This window comes from Anser anser (assembly GCF_964211835.1).
Source record: "Anser anser genome assembly, chromosome: 4".
Taxonomy (NCBI): Eukaryota; Metazoa; Chordata; class Aves; order Anseriformes; family Anatidae; genus Anser; species Anser anser.
The window spans coordinates 35,257,494-35,273,345 of NC_139724.1; the positions used below are offsets into that span (position 1 = coordinate 35,257,494).

At 35.9% G+C, this 15,852-nt stretch overlaps 1 protein-coding gene across 3 annotated transcripts in view; it reads right to left on the reverse strand.

Moving 5' to 3' along the window:
* The window catches only part of ARHGAP10 (Rho GTPase activating protein 10), a 144,170-nt gene that overhangs the window by 72,821 nt on the left and 55,497 nt on the right, over positions 1-15,852 (reverse strand). For all 3 annotated transcript variants that reach the window (XM_083833629.1, XM_083833630.1, XM_083833631.1), the window contains exons 5-10: positions 13,808-13,909; positions 11,246-11,356; positions 9,221-9,325; positions 4,856-4,985; positions 3,100-3,206; positions 1,381-1,475 (exon numbers count right to left, since the gene is read on the reverse strand). In XM_083833629.1, coding sequence (XP_083689755.1) covers positions 1,381-1,475; positions 3,100-3,206; positions 4,856-4,985; positions 9,221-9,325; positions 11,246-11,356; positions 13,808-13,909 — 650 coding nt within the window. The remainder of the gene's footprint in view (positions 1-1,380; positions 1,476-3,099; positions 3,207-4,855; positions 4,986-9,220; positions 9,326-11,245; positions 11,357-13,807; positions 13,910-15,852) is intronic.

Here is a 15,852-nt window from a genome sequence, read left to right on the forward strand (position 1 = left end):
TACCAGAACTCTAGAGGGGACATACTGAGGGGGATCAACTGACATTTCTTGTGGTACTTTTCCAGTGACTATCAGACTCAATTTGGAATCTGGTTTCCATACTGATCAGTACACTGACCCAAGAGGAGTTATGTCAAGGGCTTAAATCTCTACTCCATTTCCTAACATCGGGACAGTGTTGGAACAGTTAAACCACATCGCCATCAAATCACAACTGCAAGTTCAGACCCCTGCTGTAAACAAAAACAGAGCTGTAAATGGTACCTTGTTATCTCCCACATATGCTGAAAGTTTTCAGATGCAGTGGTAGTTTTGCATTCCTTCACCCATTGTTTGCTACAGAAACAGGCATGCCTTAGGCAAGCTGGCCTGACTGGCCTCACCAGCTAAGCACAGCATCTGACCGAAGACTGGGCATGTGCCTGTGAGCATTATCACAGACAGATCTGCAGCACAGCCACCACAGGACAGAAGGGCCTGGCAACATTGACCACAACACATTTTAAGTGAGTGGCGTTACGAATTTGATGGGGAAAAAAAGAAGTAAACCTGAAGATCCATTACATCATAAAATAGAATGCAACTAATTGCTATAAGGAAATGTGTTGGGTAAAAACAGCTCAAAAGGGGTGAATGCAAACTCAGCAAGACTTCATCAACTTATATCTAGCATTTAACACACCAAAAGAACATGGCCTTACCACAATGCTATTTAACTGCAGTGCCTTATTAGGTTGGATTCTCTCACCTTCATAAATGAAGGAAGACTACAATGCTGATGGAAAAGCAATATTCATCATATTTTAAGATCCTTTTAGCAAAATTTATAAATAAGCAATTCTTCTCTTTTGAAATAAAGCAACAGAATGGCAGTGTTTCAAAAAGGCAACAGCAACAACATTCAAAATGCATTACATTACTAAACCAGCCACAAAAAGCTTCAAAATCCAAATGATTTTATTTCCAGTCTGAGAATCCAGCATAAACCATCAGCAACATGACACTTTTGGAAAGCAGGCTTGTGATACAATATGGTCAAGACTGTATGAATTATCCACTGTGATCATAGTTTTTCACTACAGCTATGTGTGCTTTAAGTTAAGCCACATTAATTCACTACAACAACAGTAATTAACAACAGTTTATCTATTTTTTTCTATGCTTTTCTTTTATGTGATACCTCGGACAATGTCTACGTTTCAGGTTCGATCCTCACTGCTTCTGCTACAGACAGCTGAGGTAAAATGCAGTAAGCTACGACAGTGGCTTGCAAGCTCCTCCAGTAACTATTTCCCACTGGAAGCTTGAATGATCATTTTAAAAAAAAAAAAAAGAAAGAAAAAAGCCAACAGTCCTTTCTAGTGTGTTTCATAAGCTTACCTGTCTGAAGCTTCTAAGTCAAAACAGAATCTCCTGTCAATGGTATCTATATTTCTTTTGGTACAATACGTAAGGATGAAGAGTTCCTCATCACCCTATGAAAAGAAAGTTTTTATATGCTTTATGCCAGTCATTGAAAGCTTCAGTAAGTCAGGAATACCAAAAAAAAAAAAAAGTATGATGAATTTACATTAAAATAATGACAAAAGCTTTACTGAAAACTGATACTTGCAAAAAAATGCACTCAGGGTTGCCATTCAGGTCACTACACAACAGTGCATAAATTCCATGGCCATTTAGGGGACATAAACGAAAAAATATAACGTTGATTTTAGCTGGCACTTTACAATGTGACACAGGATCACAGCAATTTAAACTAACAAAAACATTTTGTTAGAAAAGTTTTGCATGTAACAATATAAGCACACATTGAGTGTAAGAGACTTTCATTCTCCTCTTGTATGCCAGACACAGCAATCTCCATATTAAAGGCTACTGTTATAGGAACTAGAACAAAGTGTTCTTTACTCTCTGGAATCTGCCTTACAGACCCAGTCCTTTCTTCAAGACCAACCAACACTAGGATTGTATTTTACCCTTAAGAATTGAGAAATGAAACAAATAAATTCTTCTGTGAATGCCACATCAGTTGTATCAGTTTTAATTAGGATTAATTGTACATTTTAATTATTTTTGTCTTATTCAGCATCTCCAGAGGCAGGAGGTAAATGAAGGAATAATTGCACTGATATCTTTTAATACAGCAAAAAGGGCTTCCTAAGTGTTTTAGAAGGCCAAATACTTACACACATACTTTATTAACTAACATTGCTTACTACAGTTAGAGTAAATTGGGATTAAAAAAAATCATAAAATATTGATATGATTAAGGAAGCCAACTACCACCCATTTTCAGTACAGCAGGTATTCTGGTGCTTTTGAAAGATTATTCCCAATTCAATATATTTGTAAATATACACAGCCCTCAAATTATGAAAGCCATCTTCCACTAATGGGATATAACACCTAGATAAAATTCGAACAATGTGACTTCTATCCAAATCTGAAGATAGGGCAGGGTGCTACATTTATAGGAACACTGACTTGAGCATTATTTTCAATCTTCACATATCTTTTTTCCTTGCAACAAAATGCATTTCATACATATTAATACATTAATTTAATGCTTCGTCTCTGAAGGCGCTGAGTGCCTTTAACTCCCAACTATTTCAATACAAATAAAAGCCATTCAAAGATCAACAGAGTCTTGGGTCTTGAATATTTCAGATGCTATCAAAGATACCTGAAATTACATTCAGTTGTCAGTACATTCCTATTTAACAGGAATATAATTTCCAGGCCCTCTTCTAGTACTTACATCTACGAAAGAAAAATCTGACTAGAGAGTGTAAGAAAGAATTTTTTAAATCTATTGTATTTTCTTAATTTATACTTTAACAAGTTAAATACTTCACAGATAAAGCAGTGCATGTTAACTGTGTCATGTTGTCTGGTCTTCTAAAAGCAAGCAATTGAAAAGTCTGCAGAAAGCTTATCTATTAAGCCATTCCATTACTTTAAGTTCATACCCTTAAATGGCAAACTGAATTGCATGAAGAAAGAAGACAAAGAGGGGCAGGGAGGTGGAGAGGGAAAAGACACATCTTATCTGACACATCCACTCATCTTGATAAGAGTAGAATACAAAAATATACTTACAGCTTTCCCTCCTGATCTGTGTTCAAATGGGATCATGGTGAACTTCTTTGTCTCTTTCCTGTATGTGCAATAGTGCTTCACCCAACTGGAACCAAACGGAGCAGGCCCTACATAAATGGAAGCACTAAGTATTATCTACTATTTCCAATTTGTGTTTCCTCCTCTTACTATCCAAAATGTTACTTAGAAGTCCTATTTAACTCCTAAGAATGAAGTGTTTAAAACAAAGTAATGAACTAAGAGCATTATACAAAGTAATGCAAATGCTAAGTGGTAATTACTATTCTAAAAATTGATATATGTTATATTACATATTTACACATAATGACCAATGGAAAGAATTATCACTATATATCTTTACCTCAGATACAAACAAAACCATTTTTTCCCAAGAAAATAAATATCCCTAGGAAACTGAAAAGCAGAACATGGAAATCTAGTTTCACATTTGATAACTTGAAGCTAAATAACTGCAGATTAATGCACCTATGTTATAAGCACCACATTATCTACTGATTATGGTCTGACTACATTTTCTGACATCAAAACTCACTCCTAACTATTCAACAGTACACACCCTACATTGGATACAAAGATCAGCCGCCTACTGCATACACTATAATGTGTACCATAATGTTGAATATTAAAACTTGGATTCTGACCCTCCGTTATCTCCTCACTTCTATTAATTTACTTAAAAAAATAAAAATTAAAGAGGCCTGCAAAGGAATCCTCTATTGATGTGTTCTGCCCTGAAGCATCAGGGAAAATCTTCATGACTCACTTAAGCTGACAGCGGATTTCACTGATCCTGAAACTAGAAGGTCTCACTGCCCTGCTCCTCCCCAACTCAGTTTCAGACATACCCACCTCTTCAGAATCCTTCCAGCTCATTCTAAAGCTCATGATGACTAAAGCCAGTGAAATGATCTTGTACCGTATCTGTTTTTCTTATTTTTACTACTAGTTGTTTAAAATCTCATTTCTAACACTGTAATACTAATGATTCCACCAAAAATGTTGTAGTCTTCTATTTGTGAGATGTCTTACAGAAGTCCTTACCTAAACAATACGATTAAACAGCATAAAAGTAAAATCTCTCCCCAAAATAAGCTAACAAACTTTCTATAACAACGCATATCCAACAAACATGGCTTACACAAAATGTTTTAAACAACAAACAAACAGATTTTATAGTTATTTCTTGAGAAGTAAGAGTTCTGCATCTTATTTGGCCTTTTTACTACAGTGAGAAGAATTTTTAATTGTTCGAAGTACTGACATGATGTGTGACATCTTCACAGGAAGATTTTCAACACTAGCTACCTAGCATATAACCTGGTTTATTTAGCCCTATGATTACAACCAGGTGATGAAAGCATATTACTGAACCAAGGAAATGACAGTCAATTTCATCATACTAAACTGATAAGGCCTGATTTTCAGAGACTAATTTGACAACTCATGTTGTTGCTGTCTGACAACAAACGTCTGACAACTCTAGGGGAGGTCATTACTAAGGCATTAAAAATAAAATCAAATAAAACTTACTTGAATTCAGTCAATCCTTGCTTAAAACTGTCATGCTTTTACCACATTTATTTTATCACCTAAAGTAACACTGCCATTACAGACTCGGAACGTTTATTCAGATGACTGTTTAACAAGCTGTAAGTTGTCTTCATGCTATCTGTAGAAATAAGCCTTGCCTGCATGCGCATTATGTGCACTATAGGAATACAAAAATATATCTTACTTTTTTCCTGTACGTAGAGATAGCCTTCCATTGTGAAGTGATTTGCTCTTTTATGTTCCTGAGGATTTCTTCTGATCTTGTTCATGAGCTCCTCTACCTCTGACCTTGTTCCTTCAAAACGATTTCGCGTCTAAAACAAGATGGCAAAAACCCACTAGTAAAGGGAGCAGAAGAAAAACTTACTCTTTATGGCAGATAGCAGTTATAGTAACTATTATTTATAAAATGAGAAAATGATAGAAGGCCATTTTAGGATGATCAGTGCACAATTTCCATACACGTCTACCTTCAAATTTTCTGATAACACACAAAATTAAAGCGTCTTTTAGACATTAATTGTTGTAACTGGAAAGCACATAAGAACAGCCAGAGTAGATTTCTAAAACAACGCGTTGACCTGTTCAGAAAGAATTGAAATACTGAATGACTTTGGATTTAAAAATTGAAGTTTCCTAAGCAAAATATTACTGCAAATGTTGGCTCAATTCATGAGATCCTTACTTGTTATCAGGAAGGAAAGGATTCTCTGTGGTTATTGAGAAAAACGTGACAAGAAGGTCACCAACAATTTATATACATTGAGACCATTCACATACCAAATGTTTTGGTCACGCAAAGGCTGAATCATGCAAAACAAATATGCATGCATTTAAAGAAAAAAAAAATCAATGTCCAGATGATTATTATTGCTGGGTGCCACTCACTTTAAAATTTTAAGCAGTAGCAAGAGAAATATTTATTAAAATACTAGTTTAAAAAAAAAAGGCAGAAAGCAACCACACCATCCATAAAGTATACAATAGAACTAAACAAAATAACAGAGTAGCTCACACCTGACACAAGAAAATCTTCAGTTCAGTCTGAAAACCACTGACAATTGGCCAATGAGCAAATACCAAAACAGGCACGGTAATAGTTTTTTCCACATACCCACTTATCCAAATTGCACAAACTGAAAACATATACTCAAGAAGGTATTTTGCCCAGTTGGTTACGTGCATTTTGAGGAAAGCACGTACTTCCAGACGCATGCTTATATGCCTTGTTGCTTTTTGAAAGCACCTTTATTTTGCTGAAAATGGATCAGCTTTTGAAAATGATGCCTTACTTCGACTTTTCATGAAAAGCATGCAGTTGCACACACACAGACAAATACATCAGAAATATAAACAGGTATCCATTCTTGTACCTAGACAGCTAACAGTATGTGCCTGGCTGGTCATCTGTACGTGCAAATTCTAGATTTATGCTTGGAAGGAGTTTACTGATGGGCACAAACAGAGTCCATGCGAGCTGATCAGAGCAGCCACACATACCCATATGTTTTAGAGGCAAAAGCTAAAGATACTCTTTTTAGTGATGTCTAGAAACAACTGCCTTCTTACCTGCAGGCAAAACAACTGGTCTGAACCCACCCCACATCCATAGTCTCAGTCTCAGGTCACATCTGCTCACAAATTTATGAGTCAGACCCACACAAATTAATTTCCAAGGCTCCAAACAATTTTCAGAGTTCTTTTTCATAATTCCCCAGAACAGATGCAATAAAAACTACGCTCTCTACCCAAGGCAAAGGCAAAAGCTGATTGTGACAAACTGTTCATATCTATATCTTACTGGCTGAGCACTGATTGCTCCTAGAGGATTCTGCTAGGACCTTTTTCTGTGTTAGCTGTGCAGTGATCACAAATCCATGTGTGCGACATGCACCCTGAGAACAGTGGGAAGAAATGCCACAGGCTCCTGAAGGCTCAAAAAAAAATTCCAGCTGGTGCTTCTCTCTACACCCCTTTCCTCCATCTAATCTCTCTTTCAAAGCTTCCTCCTGCCCAAGAGTCACACAGAGAGCACTGAACTCACTTAAGAGCACTGAATTACAGATGTGAGTCAGACCACAGACAGCACAGATAGTGGTGGTTTCACACCTACATGTAGGGCAACCCGCTACTGACAGGAAAGGGATGCTGTTTCAACACCATCTTCCTATCTTCCTTTGTATCGTGACAAAGCTGAGTTTAACCAGGAGAATATTAGAGCTGCTCCATCAGCAAAGCTATGTCCTCCTCTTCCCTAGGAAGCCACAGTTTGTTTGCAGGTCAGGAGAGAAATCATCAAGGCTGCAATGATCCATGCATGGGGCTGGGCACAGAACTGAGATAACAAGAGAAAAGCCCCAGTTGCACTTAGCAAGCAAGGGTTGAGGGAGCACAGGGAATAGAGTTAGACATGCAAAACTACCACAAGAGAGTAAGATTATTTGTTGGAAGAATTGACTTATTGGAGCTTGGGATAAAATCTGGGTTTTCTCTTTTTCTTTCCTCCTTTTTTGGGAAGGCGGGGTCTGGGGTATGGTATGGAGAGAAAATCAACAGTGTAATTCTTAAAGTAAAGATGACCTGAATGAAAAGAAAGGCTAAGAGGATGGGAAGATATGAACTGCAGCAGACCAGAGAGCAAAGACACATGTAAAATGTGTCTGTCAAGATGAACACCGTGGACATCCTTATACTACATACAGATGTATGCAGCTCCAAACTATTACAGAAAAGAAGGAACAGGATCCTGTGAAGCTGAAAGGTTTGGGGAATGGTTGTTACAGGTCCACTTGAACTTTCATGGAACAATATATATAGGGGGTCTTTCTCTTAGGACAGTAAGCTAGGTAGAGACCTGTTTTTAGAAGCTTTCCTAAACTTCCACAGCATTAATGCATGATCAATAATTTGGTTTCTCAGGAAACGGTAGAACACAGATGAAAGCCTAAAACTTAGATCTTACATTTGAGATACAAAGTACTTTATATCTACGTGAAAGAAACTGCTACTCTGAACTCTCACCCCACCCAGTTGCTTCCAAAAACATAGACAAGTGAGGAAATTTCAGCGGCAAACTTTCTAGTACAGAAAAAGAATCAAAGTGTACTCATCAGCTTTACTTCCACAGATTAGAGCGCAATTATTTGTGGTCACCCCCTTGAATTAAATTACTACAGCTATGCTGAGAAGTCTCAAATCACTGTTCATACACAGCTAGGCTCTCTGTACTGAATCCTGTACCCTTGTATTTCTAACATGTCAATCCGCTATCCTGCTAGCAGCTCAGCTGTATGACAGCCAAGACCTGGTTCATTTTTCCTTTGTAATGTTTTCTTTATCTTCAATACAGCAGGGAATGCTGCATGTCCTCATGATCTTTGCAAACTCATCTTTTCATTCTCCTCTTACTGCAGAGGGTTGTTAAGCCTTACCTTCTTTCTCTATATTGTGTTTTGAAATCCAGGTTGTTCTTTCTATCTATTCATAAAACTTTAGCTGTGATGTTCAATCTCTTCTGGATTTCCTAGGGCACACTGCAATACCATGCGGTTTATTGAAAATGCATCTGTTGAGATTAGCTTTCTTTCTGTTCATCACTTTTTCAGACTACGTCTCTGGCTCTTTTCCATTTACAATCTGAAATCCAGCTCTTCAATACTGTATCATAGCTTCCCTCACATTCTACTTCTTGCTTGTCTTGAACCAGCTCCCCTCTACCACTTGCCATTGTGTGCTATTCCTTATTCCATTAAGTGAAGCATACAGAAGCAGCAAGTTTGTCCTGAAATTTCTCCCAGGAAATCTGACTTCTGTTTATGAAGTTACTACTATTTAGTTCCCCTACCCCAACCAAACAACAACTCTAAGAAAACATGAAGGCTTAGATGTATGGAAAGAAAATGACAAGAATGGTATTGTGACACATGAATCATGTTGCTGTGTATTACAATAACCTCAGTCTTCTCTTTTACGTTTCTGTCTCCCTGCTATCGGCTAGTTAAGCCATTTCTAAAATTAGTCTGCAGCCTCCTGGAAGTGTCTTAATTCCAGGTGCCCTTGGAGATTAACAAAACATATGCGCTATCATGAATTGCTTGTTTGCAGCAAGGTACATGATTTATTTGCTATCAAAAGGCCTTTGGCACAGCAGTGTTCATTTTGAGCAAGTTTTATTCTTTAACAAATCTCATTGAAGAAAACAGACAATTGACTACTGATTCTGCCAATCCCATTGCTTCAACCCTTCAAACTGTCACATTGCCTGCTGCACTCTCAATCCTGAGCTAACACCAATAGTCTCCTTATACAGTTCTGCACCACAAATCAACAGGGATGTAGCTGTTTTTGAGAAGTGTATTACAAACCACGAAATGAGAACTCACGGGAAGCAGCAGTGATTTGTTTAGAGATGTGCTTGGTTAGCCAGAAGATGGCACTATGTCCTCGAAGTTCACAAGCAATGGACTAACACGATGAGGAAAGTTTTGGTAATACAAATATTTTCTGGCAAAAAGTCTTTCAAGAGGCATAAATGTCAATCACAACTTACATTTTGTATATTTATCTGCAGGGCCATTTTGTAATGACTGAAGTCTTTAGCAAGTTCATATCCCTGATGATAGAAAGTGAACAAACCCTGAAAAAATGATAGCACCTGAAATACAAACAAAAGACTTATCAGAATGTAAAACTTCATTTACTCAAATGATTGCTGCATGTCATCTCTGATCTTTCTGTAAAAGACTACAATTACTTTTTTTTAAACATAGTTCCAGCAGTGTCCACAAGTTCTGAATACCTATTTGGATCTAAATGTTCTGCTATGTATACATGAATTCTTGGGTGGTCCTATCGCTGGAATTTCACAACTGATCTCCATTTTAAATTTGACTGTAAGCAACGTATATTACTATCTCCCAGTCTTCCCTATGTCATGTTTTCCATCAGCTGCTCTGATACAATTGATGTCTGGAATAAATTTGTGCACAAGGTGATAAATATCTTTGTCTTTTAGTTACTATTTCTCTCCCTTCTAATGAGCGCATTGAGATGACTTTCATAGCAGAATTAATGGGTTTGGGTGAAAGAAGGTCTCCGTGCAGCAGCTTTACTCATCATTGCACCCAGACCTGACACTCTGTTAGAACCATAACATGATTGTATTGCAGTTTCTGACTTCAGTGTTTTACTTTAAGAAAAGAATGACTGCATTCTGTATTACAAGCTGCATGAGGGTGCAGCAGTGCCTATCTCTCCTGTTTAGTTCAGGTAGTTGGAAAGAACTGAGTGACACAGACAACAACTCTCTTTATTATAGAGAACAAATCAAAGAATGTATTTAATGAAGTCTTAAGTCGCATACAAATAAATCATTTTCACAAATGCATGGTTGGTTTCTTGTTTGTTTTTAAAGCATTAAGTAGGGAAACAGTGATAAGAACCCGGAACTAAATCTCAGTTTACTAGTGAAAATTTCAAATACACATTGAATAACCACATTGATATAATACACATTGATAAGTTTAACCCCATCCAGAGAGTTTTCTGAAAAGTGAAATTAAGTGGTTGAAAACAAAAAATGAATTGAAAAGGAAATTTTACCATTCCTTGAACAATGTTAAAATATTTAAAGCAATTTATTCCCTCTTAAGGATTTTATTTCAACAGTTTTTCATATAGAAATAAGATATATTAAAATCTATAGCTCTCATTAATTCCATAATGAGCAGTTACTTTGATTAGGTCATTTGGGACTTTTTATTATTGTTTTAAAATAATTTTATCAGAATAAATGGAGAGACTTGACCAAAAAACACATAATGCAAGTGAATGGAAATCACTTCTACAATCCATCCTCCCTTTATCTATGTATTACACTTATTGTTCTCTTGGTACTTTATAAAGCTGCATTTATCTTACAAAGCTAATTCACATTTCAGGAAATTTTTAGTAACTCTTCTCAGAGGCTCAGGTAAGTCTTGTCAGCACATGTATGATTTTCACTGAACTCCAGTGGAACCCCTTGATTTGTGCATAGATTGAACTCCATTTGAAATCAAACATTACAGACTACCTGATACTGAGCTTTTTAGTCAGAAGCACCCTTTTAGTGTAGAAGCGTAGGTATAAATTAACAGGCCTCTAAGTGAAACCTTCAACTTGAAAAAAAATCTTTACATGAGTCAAGAATAACATTTCAGTGTTAAAAAATATTTTTTTAAAAATGCAAAAAGAAGACCGACCCTATCATCATTCTTTTGAATCCTCTATTCTAACTTACACCATAAATTAAGGTGTTGTTTTTTTTTTCAATACTGCACAAGATTTCACATTTTCTGAAAATCAATGTCAATGGATCTAAATCAATTGTGATAATTAAAATAAGGTTTGAGCTGCTTGGTTAAGTGTGTCTGTATTAAGAATTTGCACACATGTAGCAAGACTGCTTTCAATTCTGTTAAGTCACACAATTGCATACAACTTCTCAGAAAACATCTCCTTGGCCTTTGTCGAACTGCATGCTTTCTCCATCCATTATAAGTAAACAGGGTAGACTGAATTCACTGGTACTTACAGGTTCCACACATTCAAACTTCTTCCGCTCCTGAATCTCTTGCAACTTGCATACATATTCGAGGGACAGCTCATAGAAGTGTTTTCTATTCTGCTCCACTTGGCTATCTGCCTACAAACAGAATATAGCTAATGAAGTTTCAAAGACATTTTGCAGACAGCTTCAAACTGATACAAGTATTGCATACAAGTGGCAAGTGATAACTTAACTTGTTCCAGACCAGGATCTGTTCCTTTACTACAGAGCTCATTCATTTACTTTCAAAGGGAAGCAACAATTCCCTTTTACTAGATAGTGTATGTTGTTTTGATTCTTGTTTTGATTTATGAGGTTAAGTTTTTAGAAACATTCCGATAACAGTTCTTCCAACCTCTTTTCAATGGAATCCAAGCCAAATAAATCATAGGAAGTACTTGAGCAATAATAATGCTGAAAAGGTGCTTGCCATAGAGACAGGGCTAACAGCATCTTCCATCAGAAAAAAGGGAAATCAACTCTCCAGTTGAGAAAGAAAAAGTTATTGCTGAAAAGCACTTCACTGGTATTGTAAGCTTTCCTCTATACCCCAAATGACTGCTACATATAGCCAGAATGCTATTATACCTGTCTCACACCTTTGCTCACTCTGATTGACAAGAACAGCCAAGAAGGAAAAAAAAAAGTGTTCTTTTATTGGCAGACATTTCACAAGTTTCCACAGATCATCAAATATTTAAAAATGCAGCCTTATTAGCTGCAGCTAATTTTTAACTCAGCTTTGGTAAAATGCCAATATCATATAGATCCTGATCAGTTATATTTCAGCTGCCATTCATTCTTACATAAATATTTAACTTTCTAGCATATATGAATTAGTTCTTTAAGTTACTTTTTGTGCTATGCGTTCCCTCATTAAACTATGAAACCTCAAGAACTGGGTAATGGAGACTTTCATTCAAATGCATTAAAAGAAGGGCATAGAGGGATCCTTTAAGGGGTTAACACTTAGTCTTTGCCCATGGGATAATACCAAAACACTGTTATAAGTTCCATTAAAGCTTCTGTGCTAAACTACAGAAGGAAATAGAGAAAAAGCTAAGTGAAGGACTAGACTTACTACCATACTCTCACAAATAGCGAGATTATATCCTTCAGACAGAACACTGACCACTATGCTTTAAGAGGATAATTCAAATAAGCTTTAGGACACTTTTGCCCTAAGACGTGCTTTGCTTTGCTGCTCAGTGCTCAAAATCTGTCAGTGGCTAAACAGGCATAACAACAAATGCCATTAAAAAAAAGAAAGCACTGATACGCACATCATTAAGTAGAAATGTTTCAAAAAGTCAGGCCATTTTGATGCATCCTGTAAACCATGCAATATAGGAACTGTTAGAGTTGCTAGCAAAGCTTATAATGATATACACGTGCAGTGAAGTACAGACATAGAAAAATGCAGCAGGTTTGCTAGGATGCTTAGCTAATCAGTGGCATATATAGAGCAGTCTTACCAAAGTCTAATAATAAGCCTGCTTCTCTCTTTTTTTGGTTGTTTATTGTTTTGAGTGTCTGTCCCCACCCCCCAAGAATATAATACCCAATACAGCTTTTTTTTATCAATTCCTTTCAGTTCCCCTGTAAATAAATTACAACATCTGCCCTTGTTGTTTTTTATTTTTTGAGGCATGAATCTTCCTGTGCACCCAGCAAACTTGCTCACTGTTGCACCATACTTCATGTGCTCACAGAGACATACAGAAATAAGATGCAGACCATGCCTCAGTGAAATTTCAGGAATATCCCTCCATTAACAGAGTCAAAGGCTATGTATGGTGCTGTAAGACACACTACACTATGACATGGTTTTCATCTTTTTTTTTTTTTGTCAAATTTATATCCACAACCTTTATTTACTCCAGATAGGAATTGACACAACTAGCCAAACATAATGTGAAATAAGGAAGCTCCCATGCAAACATATACAACTATTTCCAAGTTTGTACAAGAAAAGTTTTCCTACTCTTAGGATTTTAATGATACAAAGCATTCATAGATTAAGCATCAATAATAATTCTGGCACAATTTTATTTCTCAAACAAAATCCTTCTGCCTACAGCAAGTCTCTGCAAGATCTCTCTGCTCTTTTCTTGCTTATTATTTGCTGTTGCTCCAGAAATAAAAGCTATTATAAGTAGGGATGATGATAATGAACCCACACGGAGAGAAGGAGTGCCAGGGAAAACAGATCTGTTTTAAAGTTATAAATTGTCAACAACTTTTCTGTAGCATTACTTGAAAAAAAAAGTGGATCCTCAAAATTGTTTTTCACAATAAATTTGCACTTCAATATTCTCCTAACTATATAAAGAACATGACATACAGTGTTTCATATATGTTTCAAGGAAAACTCTTGAATCAGAGAACAGTGAGGGTACAAAATCAAGTTCAGCAAATACCAACTTTCTCAACAACCTTTCTAGTTGACAGAAATTTTTGTTTACCTCTGTGAATGCTTCTTTTGCATAAAACACATTTATCTGCTCAAAATCCTGTAATTTGAAGGAAGAAGAACAGCAACGATACCTCTTGTAATTGTAGCTCTTTCTTCTTAGCTGATAAATTTAAATGTTTTTCTAACAAACTGTAGTTCTTCTCTGTCTCTTTATCAAACTTCTTCTTTTCTTCCTATACACCGGAACAAATTAACATTCATTTATAAATAAAAATGTAAGAAAAGCCCCTTTCTTTATTCTTTTAAAGTTCTACTTAACCAAAGAAAAACAAAATATCACGCTCCATTAACTAAGAAAAATGTTTCCAACCAATTCTTTAAAAAAATTGAAGGCTAACTTAAACTGAAATTCCTTTACATCATTATGGTGAAATTTATCACACAAGTGAACGCTTACAAAAATTATTAGAAAAAAACTTTTCTATTTATTGCGTTTTTCATTATTTTCAGGGATCATCCACATCTCATCCACATCTTCCTGTTTTTTTGAATAGAGGACTTCACAGGAGACATCAGTTTCACTAAAAAAAGAACTTTCTATAACTGATTAGGTAGAAGAATGAAAAGATCATTTGAGTAGGTTCCACCAGGTTCACAGCCCACAAACCAAAGTGAATACAGCTTCATATTCTTTAAGATTCCTTGATTTTAAAATCAAAGAACTCTGTACTAAATTCCCACATCTACTAGACTGCTGCTGCACCCATGACAAAAAAATTAATCTCCACAGAACATAAAATCATGCTAGCAAAAGAGCAACTCTCACAAGCACACACATATAGCATTTGTGTGTACTAATCCATTTGTCTGACCATCAAAAGCAATGTATTGGAAAAGAGACAGACACAAAAAGTTTCTAGGAAATTTGAGTTCTTGGATCTAAGACAACGACATCGTCAAACAACCCTTTCATTTCTTCATTTCTAGTTTCTTAGTTCCAGTGTTAAGACAGAAGTCAGTACTGATGGAATTAACCAACCAGTTTTCAAGCTATTTTCGGTATAATGAGTTGCGGCTGAAAATAAAGCTTTAAAAAAGGAAAAAAAATATTAAATCCCTTATTAAAGCACTCACAGATTTGCTCATCAGAAACAGACCATGAGTTCAATGAAATTAGGAATTTTGCTCAATTATATTCAGCATGCTGGTTAGACTCTACACGCATTTTTTATTCTTAATCTTTCATTTTTAATAATTCACCCATGTATTTGTTCTCTGGAGGATTTGATTTTCAAGATGGCATTCCAATAAAGAGGATCTAAGCTGTTTATGACTGCTTTTCAGTAAAGGATTTTAGCAAAAATATTACTTTTTCCTCCGTCATGTATCTAGTATCTTTTCTTTAAAAAAGAAGCCACAATATTTCTTATCAATTGAGAAATGATACAATATGCATATGGGATTAATTAGAGATAACATGTTAGCATAAGCAAGGTTTGGAAAAAAGAGGAGTGGGGGAAAAAAAAAGATGTGTGTTTATACTAGCAAAATTTCCATTGATCGGATAAACATTTGAATGCTGCCAGAAAAGAAGAGAGGTATTTACTTCTAAATAGGTAAAAATCAGAAACAATCAGAAACTTTACACATGCAGCTGGGGATGAGAGCAGTAAGATCTTTCACTCAGGAGTAATTCAATAGTTTTTTCAGCTTCAAGCACTACAGAGATTAACTTCTTTCCCCCTCTTTTCTTTATCTTCTTAAATCTAATTCAGACCTTTTCATCAACAAGGGATGTAAAATACAGGAAAATATGAGGCAACAGATTTAACTTTTGTCACAGTAGATATATACATATATATTTTTCCTAAGGCTCATCCCATACAATGTTCCAGATACATTTTGCTACTAGAGGGCGTAACACAGTTTTCAGCACTATGCAAAATTATATTTCCAATGACAGTACTTTGATTATACTGAATAAATATTCAGTTAAAATATTCAAGGAGTTAAATATTTTTAGAGTATTTTTCTGTCTGTGTTCTACAATTAGGCAAGACCATTGTATTTAAATTCACTGGGAGTTCTATCCACAAAATGGCCAAATTACCAATAAGAGCTTCAACTTCATGGAAACAGTTGCAGGGAAAGACGAGGGAAGACACATGCATCCAAA